Source organism: Anneissia japonica, unplaced genomic scaffold (genome assembly GCF_011630105.1).
Source record: "Anneissia japonica isolate Jap-2015-1 unplaced genomic scaffold, ASM1163010v1 scaffold1642_len504882_cov181, whole genome shotgun sequence".
NCBI lineage: Eukaryota > Metazoa > Echinodermata > Crinoidea > Comatulida > Comatulidae > Anneissia > Anneissia japonica.
This window is the reverse complement of record NW_022692852.1, coordinates 484,755-497,979: the sequence shown is the minus strand read 5'-3', so window position 1 is coordinate 497,979 and position 13,225 is coordinate 484,755. Positions and strand designations below refer to the sequence as shown.

At 32.2% G+C, this 13,225-nt stretch overlaps 1 protein-coding gene across 4 annotated transcripts in view; it reads right to left on the bottom strand.

The window, feature by feature from the left end:
- Window positions 1–824: 824 nt before the first annotated feature.
- The window catches only part of LOC117100443 (DENN domain-containing protein 1B-like), a 34,604-nt gene continuing 22,203 nt past the window's right edge, over window positions 825–13,225 (bottom strand). Inside the window, exons 10-21 of one of the 4 annotated variants that reach the window (XM_033240141.1) lie at window positions 12,325–12,471; window positions 11,754–11,855; window positions 11,245–11,367; window positions 10,700–10,895; window positions 10,496–10,572; window positions 9,357–9,389; window positions 9,092–9,124; window positions 8,427–8,495; window positions 3,980–4,087; window positions 3,217–3,317; window positions 2,828–2,978; window positions 825–2,623 (exon numbers count right to left, since the gene is read on the bottom strand). In XM_033240141.1, coding sequence (XP_033096032.1) covers window positions 1,784–2,623; window positions 2,828–2,978; window positions 3,217–3,317; window positions 3,980–4,087; window positions 8,427–8,495; window positions 9,092–9,124; window positions 9,357–9,389; window positions 10,496–10,572; window positions 10,700–10,895; window positions 11,245–11,367; window positions 11,754–11,855; window positions 12,325–12,471 — 1,980 coding nt within the window. In that variant the 3' untranslated portion in view covers window positions 825–1,783. The remainder of the gene's footprint in view (window positions 2,624–2,827; window positions 2,979–3,216; window positions 3,318–3,979; window positions 4,088–8,426; window positions 8,496–9,091; window positions 9,125–9,356; window positions 9,390–10,495; window positions 10,573–10,699; window positions 10,896–11,244; window positions 11,368–11,753; window positions 11,856–12,324; window positions 12,472–13,225) is intronic. The other 3 variants (XM_033240142.1, XM_033240143.1, XM_033240144.1) reach the window with 3 other exon arrangements.

The following is a 13,225-nucleotide window of genomic DNA, read 5'->3' as shown; positions in this document are numbered from 1 at the left end:
ATATATTATTGATTCCAGAATAAAAAAGAATGAAAATACATATATATATACATATATGTATATAATAGACCTAAACCACCTATATGTATATAGATGTGTATTGTGGGTGAATACTGAATAGTCAATACAATTCCATGGCACAAAGAACACACAAGTGAAAATCTAACAAGTTTGTATTTAAAATCACAGTTTTGTTTTTCCAATTTCTGAACAGTGGCACCAATGATCGATTCAATTTAAGAGATAACGAGTAGAATTCCCCACTCCCCCCCCCACCAAAAAAAAATACCAAAACACCAGTAAAGTTTATGTATGGCGTTCACTGAGCATAGTATTCACTGTGTAATCCGAACAAGGAGCCCAGGATAGCTATAACACAACCAAACTTCATCAAGTCTAGTCTAACATTCTCGAGTGTGGTGTCTGCTAAATCTGACAGACAAAATGTGATAATCTGATCAAACATTGTCTGTTGAGACTAAAGCTCTGCCCACACTATAATTTTATGACAAATTTGTGTGATATGCCTATATATGGGCATGACGATGTCATATTACACCCAAATATAGGCATATGACACCCAAATATGGGCATATCACATATTTTTGTAACATAAAATTTCATAGTGTGGACAGAGCTAAACAAACATCTGATGGCGTGTCTGGCTTGAAACTCACCTTGCTTAGACATGTATAACACATTATTACTACACATCTATATGTGTTAAAGAATTTCTCATAAGTTTTTGGAAGTGGAATAGAAAAACTCCTAGAATCTGCAACATTTGAACTTATGATGCAATAATGAGCACTGTACCACAAATACTATTTTCAACCTTCAAATATACTGATTGCTTCTTTTATTCTTGGGTTTTAAAGTGTCACAGCAAATATCATATTATATGATGTCACAAAATCAGATACTGTTTGGGGCGATTCTTATACTTAACACATAAATAATTATATTTACTTCTTTAAACATTTATAATTATATAATATGACCATGTATGTTAAATAATAGCTCCATATAACTAATTCCAGACACAGGCCTAATCAAATGAAAAATTTAAATAGAGATTTGGAAAATAATTTCTCGTCCTTTATAAATATCATATACTAATGCAATGGACCGAAGAATAAAATAATAAACAATCAAAATGAATTTAATATTTAAACTAATGGAATACTGTTTTTCCACATATATATATATATATACATCATCTATATATTGTATTCTCTCTATGTTTGATTTATATTGGATATTAACATACATAGAAAGATACTGCTGGTTTATTTTGTTGTTGTAACCACTGCTGGAGAAAGCTTTGTTGAAAGGGATTCATTCTAAAACGTGGTTATTAGTTCAATTGATATATTTATTTGCTTTACTGAGCATTGCACACAATCCTAATTAGTATAATAACAACAGAGGGCTCACGCTTAGTGCTTTTCCCACACATCCAAAACTTGAGGCAATAACCAGAAAACTAGGTTATTTAAACAACCATAGAGGTCTAATAAGAATACTATAGTGCAAATTCACACCACTTGTTGCACACAGATACAAATTCAATCCATCTCCGTCTTTCATAGTTAACACTTCAGTATTCCTAACTTTATGGATCACACATATCTGCTGACAGTTCAAATCATGAGTACTACAGCATTGAAATACAGAACCGACGTTTACAAATGGACAATCATACATGATGACAGGATGGTGGCTCAGGTACAGTGCAGTAAAACAGCAACAAAATACACAGTGTATTGCAATATTACGTACATTATGTGGACTTCCCACAAGTAGAGCTAACATAGCTTTTTTGTATAGATACTAAATCCTCAAATGGATCTGACTGTTTTGTGGTTGGTGAAGTTTGAAATGGGTTTGAATTCCTTTTGCCAGAGTTTGTTTGGCCGCCCGCTAGCGACAACAAAGTGGTACCCGATGTTTGACAGGGGTACTGTTGATGAAACGAACTCATTGTATTTGGAGAATGCTGCTCATGAATTCCAGTAAAGTTTATCTGAGGTGACGGAGGAACGTTAAGTGCAAACGGATTTGTCTGGACTGGTGGGGCACTGTACGTATTCAAGTTTGGACTACTGTTGTTTGTTCGCATTTGCCTCACTGGTGGTTCTAACTGTGCAGTTTTAGAAGCCTCACTGAATATTTCAAGAAGCATGTTTTCTGTAGATGTGTTGCACACTCCAGTCTCTGATCCCTGGACATCAGTATAGTTATAGTCAGTAAAGTTGTCAGCAAATGCTGTCAATTTTTCCGCGGACCTGGACGTACGTAGAGTGATTTCTTTTGAAACTGGATCCAATGAGTTCCAATCAGATATATCAATCAACGAATCAGAAGTGCAAGCGTTTTTGTTAGTGTTTGATTGAACAAAATTGGAAGATAGGCTTCTTGTAGGTATGCTACCATTTGTGGCTTTTTTTGGCCTGCGGGGAGGTGCAGTAGGGGGCTGAGATGCTAGCATGCTTTGTTGAAGTAATGTGCCAGGTTTTAGTGATTCGTTTGAGGTGTTGCTACCAGGTCCTTGTTGATTAAATGAATTTATTTTTTTCTTTCTAGGCATTGGGATCGGGACCTCAGTTGGTTTCTTTTCATCCTATATAGAAAATTAAGAAAAATGCATTAAAGAGTATAAATATATATATTTTTATTTCACCTGTGGTAAATAAAAAAATAGGCTCCCAGCGAGAGGGTGTGTCTAATGCCATATATCAAGTTCTTTGCTTATACTTAAAAAATGTTTACAGTTTTTTGTTCGAGTTTCACTACAAAAACAGATGTAAAATGAGAATGGACTTACATCTGCATATGAGCTTTCGGAGCTTGAGTCTGTACTATCTTTATCCAACTTCTTGAGTATTGAGTTTAACTCTTTATTACTAAACAGTGTGTCTTTGCCCAGGATATCATCAAATCCGTCATGGAACTCAATTGGTCTATAAGATCTGATTCTAGAAGGAAATAAGTGGAGTATAAATGGAGTATTAAAAAGAGCAGTGGCAAATCATGGAGAAGGAAGATGGCATATTGAGGAAGTGCTGATAGTGTCCATTTGAAGAAACATGGACATGACTTGTGATCATTGCAAGGAGTACAGTAACAGCAGGAGTTGCAAAGAATTCTGACTTTGCGGTAATTCACTCTTCTTCAAAACCAAAAAAAATAATATAAATAAATAATTGTACATACTTATCGCTAGCATTAGTTTTATGCATCACATCTTTGGGTGTAATGGCCACCGTTCTTGGACGTTGTGAGTTCGTTCCTGCTACAAAGGTGGGCTTCAGAGTCTGCAAATTACAATCAAAATAAAATCCTATGTTACAACAAAGCATTTGTAATATGCGAATTGGAGTATGTTGAAAGTAATACCACAATCATATCAAAAGAAAACATGAAAATGTAATGTAGTTCGCCTTATATATCGCTTTATACCGAAGTATCAAATTGCTCAAAGTGTGGACTAGCTCATACAATAACTTGGTCTCTTTGTGTCTGAGCTAATGAGCCAGTACACTGGGGTAACCCCCTACTCGTCTTGAGATATGTACTGGTATCTTTAAATTGTACATGCACCAAATTGTGTCCACTGGGCCTATGGTTTATAATCTTTATCCATGACAGGAACCACAAAAGAGCATGTCGCTCAAACCTGCGCTGAAATTATGGCTGTATGTTGCAGCGACCCTGTCCATCTGACTCGCAAAAAAATACTGATATATTTTATGTTCATATCTTTTGAACGTACTCTTCTGAAAGCACAAAAACATTCATCTGCTTCTTATGCATATTTCTTGGTTTAATAAAAAAGAATTAATTATTCCATTTACATACCCTTCTAAAGTTCTTCCTCAGTTGCACTGAATTGAATTTTTAATTTTATTTTTTAGCTCATGACAGACAGTACATCTTTAAAGTTAATAATAAAAGTAACTGTTACTTATTGCCTTACCCTTCTTAAATTTGGACTTGAGGACGGTGAACTTGGGTTACTCCGCCTTGTGGGAATAGGCCCCGATATCTTGAGATGTTGAATAGAATGTCCTGTGTCTAAATCATCCTACACAAAAAGAATATTATATACAGTCATATACATTATCTACAGTCATATCGTAAAATCGTGGGCTTTGTGTGTGGCACAGCAAATTGCCTTTAACCAGATTTTTCTCTGAATTAGCCCCTTTTACAATTTTTGCTTCATTTCTCATTTTCAATCCCTTGCATTCATTAGTAGGTAGGTATTTTATTTAATTTATATATCATCCTATTTTATATTCTTCTCTACTTAAAAAAAAATTATATGTATTTTATACATATCAGTAGACTCTAAAATTGATTATTGATTAAATAAGCCTTTTAAACCCCTAAATTGTCATTTCTTTGAGCTTTGCCTCCTAGACCACTTTGGAAATATATTGAGCAACGCCCGGTCACACCCATTTTTCTCTCATCAGGGTCATTGGCGCCCCTGTTGGGAACATTGGCGCCCCTGTTGGGAACATCGTAGCCCCTGTTGGGAACACTGTACCCCCATTTGCCGTCACCCCTGGCCAAGGCTTCAGTCGGCACTTTGGTTCGGACTCCCTGTTGGCAAATTCACCACTAATGTGAATTATCTTTTGAATGAATAAATGTAGGATATAGCCTCTTGAAATGTACAATATTATCATAATATCATAAGTAATCATACTGTAAATGATACAAAAAAACTAATAACCCAGACTTATATTTGAAGATAAAAAGGACGCACTTAATGTAGTAACCAGCCATTGAAGAAAATAATTGTTTGATGATATACGACATGAAATATATATTGAGATATTCTATTGGATGCATCCCATGAGACAGATACAGTTAATGAGATGTATCTACAGAATCTCGAGATATATTTAATTAAGTATATATGCAAATAAAAAAACTGTGAATTACTAAAAGTGTAAAAATGATAATAAAAAAGAAAGCTTTAAAAATGGAAATAAACAACAATTGGAATGAATGAAGAGCGAGCTCAAATCTGAAATATGTAAAGGTAAAGAAGTTCATAAAAACAAAATAATTTTACAGAAAAATAATACTGTATTAAATGGGTGTAGCATGGTATGCAGTTAATAGGTTGTTTTTCAAATGGTAAACTAAAAAATTGTAGATCACCAAATGAGTCTACTGAATATGCCAACACCATTTATTTCTTTAATAGATTTGATAGATACAATTTTACAGAAGAGAAAACATTATTAGTAGTTCATTAGACTCAGAGGAAATGGAATTTAACATCCGTAAAATCAATGATATTGTTAGGAAATATTTTATAAAATAGCACTCAAACAAGGCAGCTGGACCAGAAAAGCTATCAGCTTAGGTGTTAAAATTATTTGCCAGTGAGTTATCAAATTTTTTTATTTGTATTTTTAATATATGCTTCAAGAACAAATTATTACCAGACATTTGGAAGAAATCATGGACTGTACCTGTACATAAAAAACATTGAATTCAAAGTAAAGTTCTATCCACACTATCAAATTTTCTTTGACAAAAAAATGTGACATGCCCATATATAGTAATGCTATGCCTATATATGGTCATGGTATGATGTCATCATGCCCATACAGTATATGGGCATATCACACTTTTTTGTCACACAAAATTCGATACTGTAGATAGAGCTTTAGAATGACCTAAGACCGTAGCTTTAACTTCAGTAGCATAGAAGGTATGTGAGAAAATTGTATTGGAAGTTTTGAAACTTCTAGTATGGAATCATATGGATCCTTTACAGTTTAAGTATGAAAGTAACTGTAGCACTGAATGATGATCCTATATTATTTTCACTTGAGAAAATATATTCTCACTTAGAATACACACGGCAGGGTAACTTAGTTCGTATCATTTTTCTTGATTTTTCATCACCATTTAACATGATCCAACCTAATCTTATAATTTAAAGTTTGTTGGAATAAATATTCCATCCATTGATTGCCTTTGTAACTTTTTAACTGATAGTTTGCAATATGTATCAGTACACCTAAACAAATTTGCACAATCTGACGTCATTGTTACTAATACACTTGCACCCCATGGCACGGTTCTAGCTCCGTTCTAAATCACACTCTATACAGCACATTGTCGATCTTCCTGCAAGTCCTGTCCAATTGTTAAATTTGCAGACGACACCATGATGTTAGGTCTTTAAAAAAAACCGATAATGATACCCAGTATTATACTGAGATTGATAATTTTATTCAGTACTGTATTGTGAAAAAAAATGACAACTGATTTTTTTAAAAACAAGAAAGAATTGGAACTACTGTAATAGGAAACACTGCTGTTGAACAGTTATCTAATTTTAAATATTCAAGAGTTTTAGACAATAGACTTTCATGGGCTGATATGTGGATTTTATGAGAAAATTTAATTCCAGAATGTACTTCTCCCGGAAGCCGAAACATTTTAATGTGCATTATGAAATTATTTCTATTGTTTACATGTCTGTAATATGTGGGGTATGGAATTACTGTCTGATTGGCTGGGATGGGAATATATTGCAACGGGATAGATCAGTTTTGTAAGAGATGAGAGGATTATAGGAGCCAGCAGTCAGTGGACTTAGTTGATTAGCTACTAAATATAGCACTGTGATGAATGACATTAGTCATCCCCTCCATAGTGAATTAGTTGATCATATATTACATTTAAACTTGCCTAAGTTGACTTTGTCTAACTCGAATAATTTCGAAGTTGACCTTATTTTACATACCAAATTGTTATGTTTTCCATTAATTAACGATCTGTAAGTCAAATTTTATCTAAGTCAAACAATTTTTCAATGCCATTTTGGATTCAACTTTAGACAAGTTCAACTGTACAACGAAGTGGTAGGCCACCGCCTGCTGTCACGAACCATCATCATTCCTTGGGTTATTAAATATCACAATTCACATTTTAAACAATAATTGATTTTTTATGTAAATATATATGTACTTTTAATATTTTAAATGCATTTTTTCATGAAATGTGTTTATGAAATGAAATTTCTTTTTAAATGACATGAAATGTATTTATGAAATGTACTTTTTTTGTGAATTTGTATGCAATTTTAATATTTTAATGAATTTTTGTATGAAATGTTATAAAATGTTTTTTTTTTAATTTAATGTATTTGTAATCAAGCGAGCTACTTTTAATTGCCATGTCATGGATGAATAAAATTTCACCTTCCTTACCATATCTCATAAGATTTACCTATCATGAGAGATAAATCTCAGACATGGGATGTTCCTATCTCATGAGATTTATCTATCATGAGATACACATATCACAAGATGTTCCTATCTCATGAGATTTATTTATCATGAGAGATGCATATCACAAGATGTTCTTATCTCATGAGAGTTATCTATCATGAGAGATACATATCACAAGATGTTCCATTTCTCATGAGATTTATCTATCATAAGAGATACATATCACAAGATGTCCCTGTCTCATGAGATTTAACTATCACAAGACATATATCTCATGGGATGCTCCTATCTCAGGAATTATATTTATCTACAGTATATTGTAAAATACATGTCATGAGATGAACTGATTCGTTGAGATTTATCTATTACATGAGATATACACTAATTCATGAGATGTATTATAGTACACATTTCATGATTTCATAAAATTTTAAACCCACTGATTTTATCATCATGCAATTGCAAAATCAGTATTGAATTTGTTTAATGAACCAAGTAATTCAACAATCTTTATCTTCAAATTTGAAATTGTTATACACTTAAAATGCACAAAAAGTGAAAAGGTTAATACAGTAATAGGAATAAATGGGGGAGGGGAAAATAAATTTCCTCAACCATCAAAATTTTATTACCCAGTGATTACTTAATAAATGTATTACAAATATTTAAACAAAATATATATACAAGTTCTGCAAAGTTAATGTTTTATAAATGGATAATTCCCAAAACCAAAAAGGTACCATTGACCATACAATAATGAAAAATTATTAAATTTAGCAGAAAAACAACAAGTTGGCTCAAATCCTTACCAAATGTGACACACTTTTGCACTTAGAAATTGATCCTTTCAATGAAAACTGTTTAATAACACATATTGTTTATTAAAAATAATTCCATTTATGAGATTTTTTTAAACTTTTAAATAAATTCAAATAGTGCCACAATTCACAGATCAACAACACTATCTTTTATATTTTCCAAATATAAATGTCCTAAAAATAATTGAGTAGTTTTATTTCTGGTAGCTGGCAATTAAATCTAGTTATCTGAAGAACACAAACAATTGGTCCATTAATAATTAAAGGGGGATCTATTATTAGTCATGTATTTTAATATGCATTATATATATAATTATAAAATTAATTTGAAACAAATTACCTTTGATTTAATGAGCTTAGTCTTCATGCCTTTGAATTCTTTCACACCTGTTTTTGCAAAGTCCTTTGTCTAAAGTAATTAATAAAGTGATAAAAGTGTTTGTATTAGTTACACACCTTTAAACAGGCACATTAATGGGTATAACACAATGGTGACTATTTATGAGCAATGAAATGTAACTACTGAATATTACCAGTGAACTGTTGTACATTATAATGATGTGATGAGACAATATACAGTACTATTAAACTACAGTGTGATGTATAAAAGCCGTGATTTGTGGTGCCAGGATTCATTTATCACATATGAAATTATGAAACAAATACAAACACTTCGAAATTTATGAAAAATATACACTTAATTTAATCCTGTTTTGTACCTAAAAATCTTGTGAAAACACTAACATTTGTTTAACTGAACTGGGTGTATAAGCAGTCTGATCTAAAAATTTTCGGTAAGAAGACAAAGGTGCAAAGATGGTATCCATATATAATTTTGAAGTTGATAATTAAAAAAAAACTTAAATTAAATATTTTAGTGGACCTCAAAATACATAAATAAAAAAAATATGTCTTAATATCAGGCTCATTATATATATATAAATGTATAAAGTCAAAGTTTCTTATCATATGTCAAAAGCTAGAAAACAGGTCAAAGTTGATTACCTGCTGAACCATATGCTTCATTGCAGGATTTGCCTGATTGAAGGTGATACAAGGATAAAATTGAAAGAGAATGAAAAAATGAGATATTGAAAGAATGTACATTAAACATACAGTTATTAGAGGAAAACAACTTAATGTCTGCAGCAAAGAAAAATGTGAAAGAGAACAAAACATCAAGAAGGTGCATAAAGGTAGATGAGTTTATAAAAAGAAAAAAAAAACCACCAAAAAGCTTTTCAAAAGGTTTGGCGTCTACTCTACATACCCTGTTACCCTTTACGCTATGATTTGAGGAAATCTGGGGGGAAATATATATATATATCTATAGAAATACAATACTGCTATAGCAAAGCAAACAAGAGACATGCAACAGGCAAACAAAACAAATAATGCAAAACAAAAGAAAAACCAATGCAGTCATATTTAACTGTTTAGTAAACATGCGACATGGCTTAGCACAGCTAAGTAAGACGACTTCACACTCCTTATGGTACACATTCCACATGCAAAACATATAGCGAGTTGTTAGTAACAAGGTTTTAGTCATTACAACATGGCTTTTTTGCAAGACCTAAAGTCATAGCTCTGAGTTTCGTACTGCAAACTACAACTGCATTCTGGAGGGAGTACAGCTTCAAATATTTAGTTATTTTAGCTTTAAATATGTGATTAAATATTTCTGACAAGAAAACAAATCATGCAGTTTAAACAGAGCATGGACCTGCAAGATACCAGTAACATATCAATCGAAAGAGCACAATTACAGAAATATGATTTTATTTTTGTTAAAGACAATATGTAATTCCTCAATATTTAATATTTAAGCATATCATTTTGATATAATGATACAATTTTGATATACTGATGCTATAGCATTTTACACATTATCAATATCATGCTTTGTGATTCATACAGTAGTACATGTAATCATCATCCTTAATAATATGATCTCTACCATTATCACTTTTATCCAGACACATCACCACCAGAACACAGGTCGTCATCATCACTGTCATTATCATAACACCACCATCATCATCACCAACACCATTGTCATAATCATCACTATAATTTAATCTAACATCATTATAATACCCACACATTTACATAATCATCGCATCACCACTATCACCATTATTGTCTTAATCATCATCATTATCATCATTATTATTAACACTATCAAATATGGCATACCACACCCATCATCACTGCATACGCCACCATGACCATCCTGCAAACTGCCGTTACCACTATCATCACTGCTGTTACCAGCATTATCATCATCACTGCCGTCACCACCATCATTTGCCACCATTGCCATAATCAGAAATGTTGCCATCACTATCATAAATGCCACCTCAACTATCACTTATGCCACCATCACTGTCTTCTTATTATCCTTACCTTCTTTTGCACTTTATTTATCAATGCCCTACTATCAGTCTTCATATTTAAAAACGCATCTTTCATTTTATTTTTCTCTATAAATATAAGAAAAATATAAAATTATCAAAATCATAAGCTGGATAATATAGATAATAATAACAAGCAATAATATTAATATAATGATGATGATAATTAATAAAGATGATGACTAAGTTTACTCACCTTTTTCAGTACTAGCAGCACGAATTTCTTCCTCAAATATGTCGTTATAACCCCTCTTTGCATTTAAGTCATTCAGTCGGTCCCCAATGAATTCTTGAAAGTGTTGAGAATGAAGCAGCGTCTCCAGAAAGGTGTGCATGTTAGTTGGGCTGTGTTTGATAAATAACTCTTCTTCAAACTCAAATTTACTGGTATCCTAAAAATATATATATAAAAAAAGCTTGAAAACCATTTGTATAATTCAGATCAGGAGACAGACTATGTTATAAATTCTTTGTGCAAAGAACCATTATGTAAACAGGATCAACAACTTAAAAATCTCATCTGAAGAGAGTAGAATTCTCTGTCATAAGCGACGTTTAAAACTGGTAGGTATTAGACCACAAAAGCTTGATCATTTATTATGTGATTACTAACACAGGATAAAAAATGTATGTAGTAATAAAATTTGCAAGAAACACAATTTTTTATTTAAAGTAGAAGAACTTACAAAATGTAATGGTACTTATGATGCAAACACATAACCTATTGTTACACTGCATTACCTGTTGCTTTATTGCTGCCCTGTAGTTACCAATGATTGGCACCAGAGCCTTCATAAAGGAGCGTGCAATACCATCTCCAAGTTGAGTCGCATTGTTCCGAAGATTCTTCTTTAGTTGATTCACCTTTAATTCAAATATTATGAAAAACTAATTAACATGTTTCAAAATCATAATGATCTGTCAAATAACTATCAACAATATTTAGGAATTACAGAATAAGCTGCATTTTACATATTAAAGCATTTTAAAAAGATGTATGCTTATATAGACATATTTCACTGGATTATGATGAACAGGCTAGAGTTTCAAAAGATAAAAGTCAACAAAAAAGATTTAAATTTTTTTCAATTCTCATAAATAAAATTTCATTTTCAGACAGAGTTTTTTTTGGTTGAGAAACATTGTACAGTACTTTGAACCAATGGCCAAGGAATTGGAAGCCAAACACCAACAACCAGTACAAGTTGTTTTTTCTTGGTAAATTAATTATGTTCGTTTTTTTTACTCACAACATCTGATGAAAGTTTCTCTAAATCATTGTATGGACTCTCAAAATCATTAATGTCTGCGTCAAGCACAAGTACTTCATCCAGCGGCATTTTCTTAACCTTCTGCAAGCGTAAAGAGAATGCACCAATGTGGTTTATTAAATTGTGACGTTCATCAGATTTATAATATCTTCATAATAATAACAACAAATAATAAAAACTACAACCAAATCACTAACAATAATAATAATGATATAAACATTACATTTTTGTTATTGTATGCAGGACAAATGTTTAACCCTACAGCAAGATCTTGTATGACCAAAAAAAGCGAGGCGTGAACCCTTTTTTTACAGTCTGTCCACAATGCAAGCTGAAGTATCTAAACCTGAGCAGCAATCACTGCGGCAACCGCCGCCCTCCATTAATAATTATTATAAAGATAACTACAAAATAATCAATAATATCATTAACAACCATAACAAACACAATAATCAATGTTCATATAGCACTATTTCACATAGATTATTACTCCTGTTATATAATACTGACACTGTATGTACCATGTGCAACTTTTTCAGAAAGAAATTACCTGCATAAGTGAAGAATGAACCCCTATAAGGTACGGCATGGGTGCGCAGCAGTAATCCAGTAGGTGGGGCGGCATCACCGGTATAAATATATGTTGCCAGTGTAGTGGATATATCAGCTGTGCAGCACCATGAATACAGGCAGTAAGCTGGAATAAAAACAACAATACAGTTAGTTTATACCAACACTTACTATAAAGTGGATAACAATACTATAAAACACCCAATTAGATTATTTCATCTGATTAGTTGATTATGAGTCATGTGCGAAAAATAAATTGTTCCATTCAATAAAAAAGTACATTACACAATTAAAAATTTGTTTCATTTGCCAATTTTTCTGTGCAGTTTAGTTCCAGTCAATAAATTGTACGTCAGTGAAACAATGCCATTGAAATTTTGACCCAAAGAGTACAATCGACATGGGCAATAAAAATCCCCCTAACAAATGAAAAACTTCTTCAAGAGTTGGTATTGCATGAAACATATATTGAATGTTTCAATTTTTCAAATTGTTGATATAGCTTAATGGAACATTCCATCACCTCATAAAAATATTCTATCCTATTGGACTCATAAACATATATTACTTTGTATATAATAATGATTTTCCTTCCTGGAACTTTGAACAGTTTTAAGTTGCTGCCACCTTCACGATTTACTAAAAACTCTACACCCGGTATCATCGGAGGGGGCAGTATAACTTGTATGAATATCAAGATCAACTAGGGTAGAGTGTTCAGTACCGGTATAGAGCTAAATGATTGAATAAAGAAGGAAAAAATTGATATTTATTCTTGATTGTCCACTAAAATTTGTTTTGTATGGTCAGAAAAGGCTTGCATATCTGAAATATTAAGCCTACTGACAAATATCAAACTTCTTATAAAAAAAATGTTAATG